Source organism: Meriones unguiculatus, chromosome 5 (assembly GCF_030254825.1).
Source record: "Meriones unguiculatus strain TT.TT164.6M chromosome 5, Bangor_MerUng_6.1, whole genome shotgun sequence".
Lineage (NCBI taxonomy): Eukaryota > Metazoa > Chordata > Mammalia > Rodentia > Muridae > Meriones > Meriones unguiculatus.
Window position 1 is genome coordinate 95,917,775 of NC_083353.1, and position 13,456 is coordinate 95,931,230.

General features: G+C 39.4%; 1 protein-coding gene across 5 annotated transcripts in view; it reads left to right on the top strand.

Annotated features, from left to right (window-relative positions):
* The window catches only part of LOC110553555 (contactin-6), a 365,089-nt gene that overhangs the window by 155,348 nt on the left and 196,285 nt on the right, over positions 1-13,456 (top strand). For all 5 annotated transcript variants that reach the window (XM_060383868.1, XM_060383867.1, XM_060383866.1 and 2 more), the window contains one exon: positions 7,604-7,779. In XM_060383868.1, coding sequence (XP_060239851.1) covers positions 7,604-7,779 — 176 coding nt within the window. The remainder of the gene's footprint in view (positions 1-7,603; positions 7,780-13,456) is intronic.

Consider the following 13,456-nt stretch of genomic DNA (forward strand, 5'->3'; position numbering starts at 1 on the left):
GTCTATTTTATCAGATATTAGAATGGCTATTCCTGCTTGCTTCTTGTGTCCGTTTGCTTGGAAAGTCGTCTTCCAACCCTTTACCCTCAGGTAATGTCTATCTTTGTGTCTTAGGTGTGTTTCTTGTATGCAATAGATTGCTGGGTTTAGTTTATGAATCCATTCTGTTAATCTGTGTCTTTTTATTGGAGAGTTGAGTCCATTGCTGTTGAGAGAGATTAATGACCAGTGGCTGTTAGACCCCTTGATTTTGATGTTGGCTGTGGTCATCAGGTTGTGTGCTTGGTTGCTTTTTGTTTTACTGTAGTGAGGTTATTTATTTCCTGTGTTTTCTTGAATGTAGCTAGTTTTCCTGGGTTGTATTGTCCCTTCTAGTGTCTTCTGTAATGCTGGATTTGTTTGTAGGTATTGTTGAAATTTGTTTTTGTCATTGAATATCTTGTTTTCTCCATCTATGAGGACTGAGAGTTTTGCAGGGTATAGTAGCCTGGGCTGACATCTGTGTTCTCTTAGGGTCTGCATGATATCTGTCCAGGCCCTTCTGGCTTTCATAGTCTCTGTTGAAAAATCAGGTGTGATTCTAATAGGTTTGCCATTATATGTTACTTGGCCTTTTTCCCTTGCAGCTTTTAGTATTTTTTCTTTGTTCTGTATACTTACTGTTTTGATTATTATGTGGCGGGAGGATTTTCTTTTCTGGTCAAATTTGTTGGGTGTTCTGTAGGCCTCATGTATTCTAATTGGCCTCTCCTTTAGCTTGGGGAAATTTTCTTCAAGGATTTTGTTGAAAATATTTTCTAGGCCTTGGAGAAGGGAGTCTTCTTTTTCCTCTATACCTATTATTCTTAGGTTTTGTCTTTTCATGTTGTCTTGCATTTCTTGGACGTTCTGTGTCAGGAATTTTTCGGATTTAACATTTTCTTTGACAAATACATCGATTTCTTCCATTGTATCTTCTATACCTGAGATTCTTTCTTCCATCTCTTGTAGTCTGTTGTTTATGCTTACTTCTGTAGTTCCTGTTTTCTTCCCTAGATTCTTCCTTTCCATTATTTCTTCCATTTGTGTTTTCTTTAATTTTTCCAATTCTATCTTCAGGTCTTGAGTTGTTTTCTTTACTTCCTTCACCTGTCTGATTGTACTTTCCTGTTTTTCTTTTAGTTCCTTCAACTCTGTTTCTTTTATTTCATTCAGTGCTTTAAGCATTTCCTTTCTAAAGGCCAGAAACTGTTTGGCTGCAGCTTCCTCTATTTCTTTACGGATGGCAGTATTCTGTTTGAGTTTATCTTCCTCTATGTCTTTACGTGTCTTATTTGTATCCTCTGTTATCATCTTCATGAGCATAGTTGTTAGGTCATCTTCTTGGATTTCAGTTATGCTGGGGTGTCCAGGGCTACTTGCCCCTGGGTAACTGGGTTCTGGAAATGCCATATTGCTTTGTTTTTTGTTGCTTGAGCTTTTACGCTGGCCTCTACCCATTGTGCTATCTTAGGTGTTTGGGGTTATTTTCTGGTGGTTCCTGGGGATCCTGTGGTGGAGAGAATCCCCTTTTCAGAAAGCTCTTTTTTTCTGAAGAATGTCTTCTCATCTTTTTGGGTATAGTCCCTGGATGGCTGGTGTTTTTTCAGGAGTTGCTCACCTCAGGGATATAGACCTGAGTCGTGACTGCGGTCTTTGTTAGTCGAGAGGGTTCTCCTCTCACCCAGGGAAGTCCTGAGGGCAGCTGCCCTGTTTCTGGGTTTCTTGTTGTAAATTTACTGATCAGCTGCTGTGACCCACTTGGACATCAGGCGCGCAGCAAGTGTTTGTGCCTGTGTCTGGAGCACAGCTGAGTGATCTCGCCTCGGCCCCACTTGTCTGCTAGACTTTTTCTAGAGAAGGATTGGGTGATTTAAGTCAGTACAGTTTGCTTCCTTCCCTGTGGATTCTCTGGAGACACGGACTCCTAGTGTCTTTTTTTGCCCTGGTGCACACTGCTCAGTGTCAGCCAGCTGGCTGGCTGCAGAAACTGCCTGTGCCTGGAGCACAGATGAGTGATGGTGGCTCAGTCTCCACCAGCTGTCTGGTGTGCAGAAACTGCCTGTGTTTGCCTTTGCGGCCTTTGGGAGCCTTGGTGCCTCCCTAAGCTGGGTAATTTTCTGGGGACCTTTTTAGGCTGGGGGTGTCAGCTGAGTGCTCTGAGATCAGACCAGCCGTTTCCCTTCCTGTGTGTTGGCACCGGACAGTGAAACTCATTCGCTGGTGCCCTGGTGCCCACAGTTCTATCTCTGGCGGCGAATCAGGCGCACAGGCAGACAGAGCTCTGTGGTGCAGGAGCCTGGGTCCCTGGCTCTGGCTCCGGGCTGGGTCTGGGGTGCCCGTGGAACCCAAGTCTTTTCCAGGGGATGTCTGGGTGACCTAAGGCCGGTCCCAGTCGTTTCCTGTACCCTGGGGTTATCTCTCGACTGAAAATTCCAGTCTCTGATAGTATGGTGCGCATGGTTCAGTCTGGGACCGTGACCAGAGACACTGGCTTGTGGCTCTGGGCTGGGGTTGGGGCTGGCGGCCGGCAGCCAAGCATCTGGTGGAACCGGGATCTCTTCCCAGGTTTAGCCGGGTGAGTTAAAAGCTGATTGAATCCCCCACCGTGGGGTATCCTCTCACCTGGGAAACACAATGACTGTGTTCTATGGCCGCGAGTTCTGATTTCTGGTCACTGTGCTGATCCTGCTGCTGCTGCTCAGAATGAGAGTCCTCCTGGCGCTGCCATCTTGCCCCTCCTCGAAGATCATTTCTTAACAGTGGACTTTCCTGTATTGGTATTAAAACAAAGAAAAAAAAAGAAAGAAAGAGAGGAGAGGGAGAGGGAGAGAGAGAGAAGTTAAGGGGAATGCATTGCTTTAAAAGTTTTGTTTGGTGGGATTGGGAGGAGGTCAGGGAGGAGTCCACATCCAGGATACAAAGTGAATAAATTGTAATAAGTAATATATTTTATAAAGTTTTTTTTGTTATTCTAATCAAGATCATATCATTAAACTTATTCTATTTTTCCCAAATATATCTTTACATTGGTTCTTTTGCACAGAAAAAAAAAATTATATCCATTCCGTTGTTGTTGTTTTTAAACTTAGTATAGAAAAATGTAATGTTATGAGCGGAAATAACAATCTTAAAGTTAGGTTTTTGGAAGTTGAGGAATAATTTGTGCAAAGTCATATTCTGTGAAATAAATATGCTGCAAACAAGAGCATAATTAAAGTCAAGATCCAGGAAAAACTTGTTTGCACAGTTTCAATGTTCAGGGAACATATAGATAAATTTAATGATCAGCTGCTGTGACTAAGGGAGCCTTGCAAAGGAAAAGAGAAGTGAATCACCCAAAATGAGTGATAGGAAAAAAAATTGCTTATAGCTAGAATCTCTAGGAAAACCAGCTAGCAGAGACTTAATCTCACATGTTCTATGGGATTCGTAAACAAACACATTATTTCTGCACACAATACACTTTTTCTCAAACAATAGAAGTCGGGGCATAGGTGATTACTTCTGTTACCTGGAAAGAATAGGACCATTCATTAAGTGGAAGTCTCTCTAGAAAATAGGAGGGTCAGGAAAGTCTTAGGAGATGTCATTCTCTCTTCTTACATTTCTCCATTTCATATTGTTAATTACTTCCTGGGATCAAGCAGGGAATAAATCATGAAATATTTATAATGGGTGGACACAAAGATGGACAGGACAGTAATGACAACCCAGACATGGAGGCAACATCCTCCAACACATTCTGTAATAAGAACAGCAGGCATACTTAGAACATAGATTTTATTGCTTTCCTACAGTGATCTGGGGCTGGGCTCAGTAACAGGTGCTTTTAAAAAAAATCACTTAAAGCAGAGAGCTGATTTGTTAGACATCACACACAAAGGCATTCATGCGTGTGCACATTACCCAGTGACAGCAAAGAGAGCCCCCAGCCTTATTGTTCAATAAGGTCTCAACTAATTAACTATGAATGATATTCCACGGCAAAAGGATCAGATTCCAGTTCACACTGATCACCTCTTAGAAATATGTGTTAGTTCATATGCTTAAAAATATTCACTCAACACGTGTTTTCTAGTTTATAACATAAAAATGTTCCCTTGTCTGTGTAATGCTATCAATAAAGTATGTCTGACAATCACATCAATGAAGTGAAACTATTTCTCCATTTATTTAAGCATATTAATTAGGACAAAGCCCGCACCTAGAGCTGAACTCCTGATCTATATGCACAGTTTAATAATCATTGTACCACAGTGATTAGAATGATTACGGTGTTACCGTGAAGAATTCATTTGCTGCAGCTAAGCCAACAACTTTGAATTTGTGTTGAAAAACAATTACTGCGTTTAATTAGAGGCATGTAATGATGACAGCAGTTATTTCAGTGATTGATTCCAAAATTAAAGAGAGCTGGCAAACTAAGTATAGTATACCCTTCTCTTTGAAAATCATAGAGAACACGGAGGTCTGAGACTGTGCCCTCTAAGCAAATTATGAAAGACAGGTTTAAAGTGAGAGCAAGGAAAATATTGGCATCTTGAGACATGCCAGTGGGAAGAGATGTTTCCTGCTTTCTCAGCCCTAAGAGCTAGTACAAGAAGCAGTATGTACAAATTACTATTAAAAAAATGTAGAAAACCCAAGATGTATAGATGGACACTATATCATGGTTATCTTCATTTTATTAAAAAAGAGTTGTCACATACAGAAGGTAGCCAAATCATTTAAAATTTGACAGGATTGGCTCAAATCCTCTGTCTGATTAGATATTTGACCCATCACTTAATATTTTTCGTAGTGTATGTGGGGTAACCTAATTCAGTATTTCTTTTCTATTTTAGTAGACATTAGTTAGGTTTTTGGCAATGGCTCTGTCACAATGCCACCTCCAAATCAAAGATATCCAATAAAACGTTATACAATGTCATTCTTTTCTCACAATTATGCATCCGAAAAAATACATATATTTTCACTACGAATAAAAGAATCATTACAAGGCAGGCATATGCCCTTAAAAATGTGATATGAAATGGCCCTAAAGCAGTGGTTCTCAGCCTCTGGGTTGAGATCCCTTTGGAGGTTGGAAAACTCTTTCACAGAAGTTGCCTGAGACATCAGAAAACATGGGTATTTCCATGATTCATAACAGCAGAAAAATTACACTTATGAAGTAGAAACAAAAATGATTTTATGGGTGGGAGTCAGCGCAAAAGGAGCAGTATTAGGAAGATTGAGAAAAACTGCCCTAAAGCCTAGAGACAGTAACAGAAGCAGAAGATCTTTGCCAGCTTCCCTGAATCCTTCCTTTTTAAGCTGAGGATAAAGTCTTCATTTCAGAGGTTACTTCCAGAAATCCTAAGCAGTGGGACTGATTTACTTTAGCCCACAGATCCAGGTCATCAGTGAGAGCATGAACAATCTTCAGTCCCTGTTGAGTTTGCTCTAATTATGAAATCAGCTACTGTTCCCTGTCATTTTTATCCTGACAACTGTACACTCTAAATTAAACCTAGCACTGAAATATACAGATTTGTCTGTGTTTGGGGTTTTTGTTTCTCAAAACTCCAATATCATGTAAAAGCTATGCTGGATGACTGGGTCTGTTCTAATCTGTCTTCTATTGTAGACCATGAACCATAACCATGACCATGAGTGGGGAAAGGTTTTGTTTCTTTTCCCTTGTATTTTTCTTCTCTACAAGTGATAGTTGTATGATTCATTTTATTAAATGCCTATTCCCATAAATGCTTTATATGACTACATACAATTTGCATCTTTGAGAGGTAGCTTATTAATGTACAACATTCATAATGTAAAAGATGAATTAGGGAGATGTCCAATGAGAGAAGTGATTCTAATAAGAGCGGGTGAATGACACTGGAGAAGTGGCTCAGAGTTTAAGGGTACTGTCTGCTCTTCCAAAGGTCCTGAGTTCAATTCCCAGTAACCACAGTGGCTCACAATCATCTATAATGAGACATGGTGCTGTCTTGGCATGCAAGTATACATGAAAGCAGAACATTATATACACAATAAATAAATAAATCTTTAAAAAAAAAGAGGTGATGAATGCATATTCACTGATCTTGAAATGACCAAACGGAATCTTCTAAGGCTGTTTATGAAGCCTTCCAAATAATGCTAATGTCCTTTTTCAGATAGATAACTCTTACACTGAAGGATTGTTGACTAATAGCTAAGCTGAGAGAATTTGGCTTCTTAAAAAAGGTCTCAAGCTGCATTTGTTTTGCTAACATATAATTTTAGGTTGGCTTTCTCAACTGCCATTGAAATATTTTCAACGTGATTAATTTTCCAAGTGGCAGACTCACAAAGACAATAACATTTTGAAACTTTCGGGTTATTATTGTTTTGTTATCAGCCTTGAATGGGGATTGTCAGACCCTTGCTGGCATTCTTCGTGCTGGGTGTAATGTAGCTTTCTTGGGTTTCTGTCTCAAAATCATTTCTGACATTCAGTTTTGCAATGCCACTTGTGAGGATTCAGGCAAGGTATACATTACTTGCAAAGTCTCTAAAGAAATAGATGTCAGAATTATTGACTGAAGTCTAAATTTTATTTCTCATGTTAAAGGTTCCACTGCCTTTCTGCTTTCATGTGAGTGAGGGTTTGTAACTTATAATGGGTAGAAAGCTTCCAAACAACATGCCAATTTTTATCGCTGACCCCAGAACAATTTTATTTGCCAGGCCTTGTAGCATAGGCCCATAATCTCAGAATGTGGGAGAGTAATACAAGAGGCTTTCTGAGACTCATACTCCAACCAAGGACCATGCATGGAGATAACCTAGAACCCTTGCACAGATGTAGCCATGGCAGCTCAGTCTCCAAGAGTGTTCCCTAGTAATGGGAACAGGGACTTTTCTGACATGAACTCAGTGGCTGGCTCTTTGACCACCTCCCCTTATGGAGGTAACAGCCTACCAGGCACAGAGGAATACAGTGCAGCCAGTCCTGAGGAGACAGGATAGGCTAGGGTCAGATGGAAGGGGAGGAGCACCTCCCCTACCAGTGGACTTGGGGAGAGGCATGGGAGGAGATGAAGGAAGAAGGGTGTGATTGGCTACAGCTGGGATACAAAGTGAATAAACTGTAATTTATAAAAAAATAAATAAATAATTTAAAAAAGAAAAAAAAAGAGAAATGGATTTCAAGTGCAACAGCAGGCGTGACTTCAGAGTTTGTTTGGGGTAAGACTGGGTCAACTGGGCCCCCTAGTAAAAGTACGTCTCAGATGTTTTTAAAAAATTAAAATGAGGCTGCAGATGTAGTCCACCATTAAAAAAACACGTTGAGTCTGTGAGGTCCTAGGTTCAAACCCCAGGACTACAAACACAAGCTGAACATCCTTGTCCTTAATGAAACTACTGAGACCGTCCCAGGAGTCATCATGTGTTTTGTGTTGATTTGTCTTTGTTTATTTTTATTCTTACAGGAATCCAGCAGTATGTTTATGATAAATAGCATTATATTCTTCATATTACTCATCTAACTTTCTTTCTTTCTTTCTTTCTTTCTTTCTTTCTTTCTTTCTTTCTTTCTTTTTTCTACTTGAAGGTGGAAACAGAATGGCACAGACATTGACTTCAGCATGACTTATCACTATAGGCTGGATGGAGGCAGTTTGGCCATCAGCAGCCCCCGCACGGATCAAGATATCGGCACCTACCAGTGTCTGGCCACCAATCCTGTGGGCACCATTCTGAGTAGAAAAGCCAAACTACAGTTTGCATGTAAGTTCGTGGGGAAAATCCATACTCACCATATCCTGGAAAGTAGTCTAGTGATACATCTATGAGGGACCCAAAAGACAGCTTTGTCAGTTACCTGTTCATTGGAGTCAAATGAAATTTTATATGTATAAAAAGTTATGCTTGTGCATTTTATAAATCTAGGCTCCTGACAATAATGGAAATCTGTTTTTTTAATAGACAGTATTTTTGAAATTATATACTGTGAAGTAATCTTAGAAACATCCCTAAAAATGCAATATATCAATATTAAGATGCATACATATATCACTGCCCTTTTATTTATTTTTCCTGGTATTAGCGTAAACTGCACAGGAAAGAAACCCCAGGGCAGTGGTGTCATGTGGGGCAGACGGGTGTTCCTCCAGGAACAGTGATCATACACCCACCGTGAGATGTAGGTGGAAATAAAGTGGTTGCCACAGGCAGGCTTTATATTAACTGTAACAATGTCCAGCTGTATCACATAAATGTCATCCAAGTAATTACCTTTGTGACATTTGGGAACATTAGCAGATGAACAATAGACACTGCTTCTTATATCCTTTAAATATAGTGTTTCCAGGGATTAAAATGCTTCATATTGAATTCAGTGAGAGCCTTGTTGGAGTAATTATATCTCACAACGCGGACAAAGCAGAAGGCTCCCATTGCCTCCTGGTATGACTCCCTGCACTGAGATAAGTCAGAAAGCCAGAATGTGAGCTGCTTCTGTTCTGGGGCTCGTGGAAACGTCTGGGCTGTCTATTACTTTCAGAAGACAAATTGAAAATTTCTGTTTGGAAATATGCGACCCAACCTACCCTGCAAAAATTTTTAGCTACTGACAGATATATGGATTGATAATTGGGTCTATTTTTCATTGTAGTTCTCAGGCTCTCAAGACTGTTGTGTAGCAGATATTCCATGGACCACAGAGCATGGGAATTCAATGATTGGGAGACAGCCCTGCCTTTATATACATATAAAACAATGATCATTATATTTGATTTCTGTATTGGGGAATCTCATGAACATAGAGCGATGAGAAAAGTATAGACACATATACTGTTTTACTTGTTTGGAAGGTAGATATTCGAAGAACATTGGAATCAGATTATACACTGACATATTCCAAAGGAAGTTACAAACAGCGTATAATATTTATTCATAAGATTCCCCTGCACTCTGCCCAAAGTATGGTTATGAGTCTCAGCATCTGCTTGATACACTGCTGGGTAGAGTCTTTCAGAGGCCTTCTGTGATAGGCTCCTGTCCTGTCTCCTGCTTTCTCCTTCTTCCTGTGTCCATCCAGTATGTCTTTCTGATTGAGGATTTATCATCTTACCCAGCGTCTTCCTTCTTGCTTAGCTTCTTTGTATACAGATTTTGGTATGTTTATCCTATATTATATGTCTAATATCCTCTTATAAGTGAGTACATACCGTAGGTGTCTTTCTTTTTCTGGGATACCTCATTCTGGATGATATTTCATAGATTTCCTAGATATCACCATTTGCCTGCAAATTTCATGATTTCCTTGTTTTTAATTGCTGAGTAGTATTCCATTGTGTAAATGAACCACAATTTCTGTATCTATTCCTCCATTGAGGGATATCTGGGTTGTTTCTAGATTCTGGCAATTATAAATAAAGCTGCTACAGACATGGTTGGGCAAATGTCCTTGTTGTGTTCTTGAACACACACACACACACACACACACACACACACACACACACACATATATATATATATATATATATATATATATATATATATATATATGGGTGGTATAACTGGATCTTGAGGAACTGCCATCCCTAATTGTCTGAGAAAGTGCCAGATTGACTTCCAAAGTGGTTGTACAATTTTACATTCTCACCAGCAACGGAGGAGGGTTCCCTTTTCTCCATATACTTCCAGCATATATTGTCACCTATGTTTTTGATCTTAGTCATTCTGATGGGTGTAAGGTGAAATCTCAGGGTCATTTTGATTTGCATTTCCCTGATGACTAAGGATGTTGAGCATTTCTTTAAGTGTTTCTCTGCCATTCTATATTCTTCTACAGAGAAAGGGGAGATAGTAAGACCTGGGAAGGAAGGACAGGAGCTCCACAAGGAGAGCAACAGAAGCAAAAAAAAAAAAAAAAAAAAAAAAAAAATTCTGGGCACAGTGGTCTTTTCAGAGACTGATACTCTAATCAAGGACCATTCATGGATATAACCTAGAACCTCTGCATAGAGGTAGCCCATGGCAGCTCAGTGTCCAATTGGGTCACCTAGTAAGGGGGACACTGACATGAACTCAGTAGCTGGCTCTTTGATTACCTCCCCTGGATGGGGAAGCAGCCTTGCCAAGCCACAGAGGAGGAAAATGCAGCAAGTCCAGATGAGACCTGATAAGCGAGGGTTAGGTGGAAGGGAGGAGGACCTCCCCTATCAGTGGACTTGGAGAGGGATATGGGTGGATATGAAGGATGGAAGGTGGGATTGGAAGGGAATAAGGGAGGTTGCTACAAGTGGAATACAAATTGAATAAACTGCAATTAATATAAAAATAAAAATTTAATACAAAATATTTATTTGTAATGATCCTGAGTTTCTACTAAGTTTTCTACTCTATATCTGGCTCTGGTATCATGGCATAGGCTTACAATGCCATTACTTGGCTGCTGATAATACCTCAAAAAGACACAAACACACAAATTAAATAAATCCTGAATGCCTACACCTGAAAGTACTGTATTGTGCTTTATACAGCAAAATATTTTTCTTCTTCTTCTTTTTCTTCTCCTTCTTCCTCTTCTTCATTTAATAATTACTTTACATTATCTCTATGATTTTAAGTTTCTCTTTTAATTTAGAGTAAAGAAACACTTGCATATAAAGCTTTTCTAAACTAAAATATATTTTAACTTTGTCAAAAGAAAAACACAGTTAAATCAAAAGAAGTTAAAATATTTCCTACCATGACTGAAATAAATCAATTATTTCATTATATATTTTCATTATTTTTTTTCCTTTTGAGGTCTAAAAGTAAATGGCTCCTGTGCTTATCATACAAGTGTTAAGATCAAAGTTCAAGCCCCTGCACCCATATAAAAAAGCTGAGTGTCATTATAACCCTGTAATCTCAGAACTGGGGAGATGGAAACAGGTAGTTCTGTGAGGCTTAATGGCCAGCTCATCTCATCCATTTGGTCAGCTCCGTATTCAGAAATAGTCAGTCCATGTATGAAAATATAAGTTGGAATGTAATTGAGGAAGAAACCCGGAGTCAAACTCCCCCCTCACAAATATGTGCACACACCTGAATAACATGTGAACAAATGCATTTACACTAGTATCCTTGCAAAAAGTAGGAATGTCTATATGTAGTAACTGACCTTTGTTGTGCAAACTTACCTGATCTTAGGCACTAAAAATACATGTTGGAAAGAGAGAAAGAGCCCAAGTATTCTGCGTTCTTGTAAAGTACTTATACTATACTGATGCTGTTTTTGAAAAACTTCATATTGCATTCAGGGAGAGGTGTCTTAGAGTATAACACAGAAAACAGAGTCTAGATAAATGTTGACCAAATGCAAAGTTCCCTTCACTTCATGACTTGTATCTTCATTCTTGAATGCATCACCTTCTTACATTAACATTTGTTTGACTAAAAGGGTCTTTGGCAGAGTAACAAATGTGGGTCAAATGTTGGAATTTCAGATACAGTAATACCTAAAATCAACTTGTCTTTCTATCGTATATCCAACAGAATGCAATTAGGTCACTTCTTACAATAACCTCTACTGAGAAACTTACAGATTGAGCCTCACAACAGCATTTATTATATAGGGTTACCTGGGATATGAGTGAGAGTGCCTTCATTTACATAGACACTGAGAAATGATATCTCTACTCCAGTTCTCAATTTTATTATTTCTATAATCCAGCCAAACAGCGTATATATATATTTTTTTCTAAGTTTTTAATTGCTATTTCATCCCGAAAACTCTTCTAGTTTATATATAAGGCTTTCTTGTCTTTTCTTTAGCTTTCTTATTTACATTTAATTTGCAATCAAATAACAGTGGTTTTCAATTCATACATATGAGTACAATGCATTTTGATTGTATTTATTGCTCCATTTCTTTATTTTATCCTCCCATCGTTCTGTTGATCCCATAAGTCCCAACTAGTCTCCCATCTGCTGTAGTATCTTTGTTAATAACCTCATGAGTTTCATTAGGTTTGCTTACACACGGTTTAAGTGAGAGGTTATGTATAGCTAACTTGGGTAAAGTACTAGGAATTGTGCAAATCAGGCATTCTTTACCAATGGCCAATTACCTATAAATCCTCAGGAAATTGTGGGTCGGTGACACAGTTTTGACATCTGCAGTATTGTCCAAGGCCTTGCATAGGAAATCATAGCTCATAAGAATTCAATAGTTTAACAGCCAGAAAACAAGTGTTCCACAATTCACCACCTCTTCCTCTGGCTCTTATCTTCCATTTGGCCCCCTTTTCTGATGTTTCCTGAATTTTGCAGGGACTGTGATACAGGGGTCTCATGTGGCTGAGAACTCAACAGTCACAGAATTTTCAACCTCTTTTTAAAATTTAATTTTATTTGTATATTTATTTATTACAATTTATTCACTTTGTAGCCCGCTGCAACCCCCTCTCTTGTCTCCTCCCAGTCCCTCCCTCTTCTCCCTCTATGCCAATTCCCAAGCTCCCTGATAAGGGAGGACCCTCGACGCATTCTAGCTGACCCTAGTTTATTAAGTCTCATCAAGGCTACACTGGCAAGGCTGCAACCCCAAGAGGAAGGTGATCAGACAACCTGCTACTGAGTTCAAGTCAGAGACAGCCCCTGTACCCCTTACTTGGAAGCTCACTTGGAAACTGAGCAGCCAATTGGCTTCCTTTGAACAGAGGGTCTAGGTTCTCTCCATGCATGGTCCTTAGTTGGAGTACCAGTCTCAGGAGGGCGCCCTTGGCCCCAGGTTTTTGGCTCTGTTGTTCTTCTTGTGGATTTCCTGTCCCCCATCTTTCTATCTCCCTCTTCTTCCAAAAGGATTCCAGCACTCTCCCCAAAGTATGGCTATGAATCTCAGTATGTTCTTTGATACCCCGGTGGGTAGAGTCTTTCAGAGGTCCTCTGTGGAAGGCTCCTGTCTGGTTCCTTGTCTTCTCCTACTTCTGATGTCTATCCTGTTTGCTCTTCTGAAAGAAGATTAAGCATCTTCCCTTGTTGTCTAGCTTCTTTAGGGCTATAGATTTCACTATGTTTATTCTATGTTATATGGTTAATATCCACTTAAACGTGAGTATATATAATTTGTGTCTTTCTGATTCTGGGTTACCTCACTCAGGATGACCTTTTGTAGTTCCCACAATTTGCCTGCAAATTTCATGATTTCCTTCTTTAATTGTGGAGTAATTAACATTCCATTGTGTTAATGTAGCATACTTTCTGTATCCATTCCTCAGGGGAGGGACATCTAGGTTGTTTACAGATTCTGGTTATTACGAATAGAGTTATTATGAACATAGTTGAGCAAATGTCCTTATTAAATGGTGGGACATCTTTTGGGTATATGCCTAGGAAGGGTATAGCTGGATCTTGAGGTAGCACTATTCCTCATTTTCTGAGGAAGCGCCAGATTCATTTCCAAAGTGGTTGT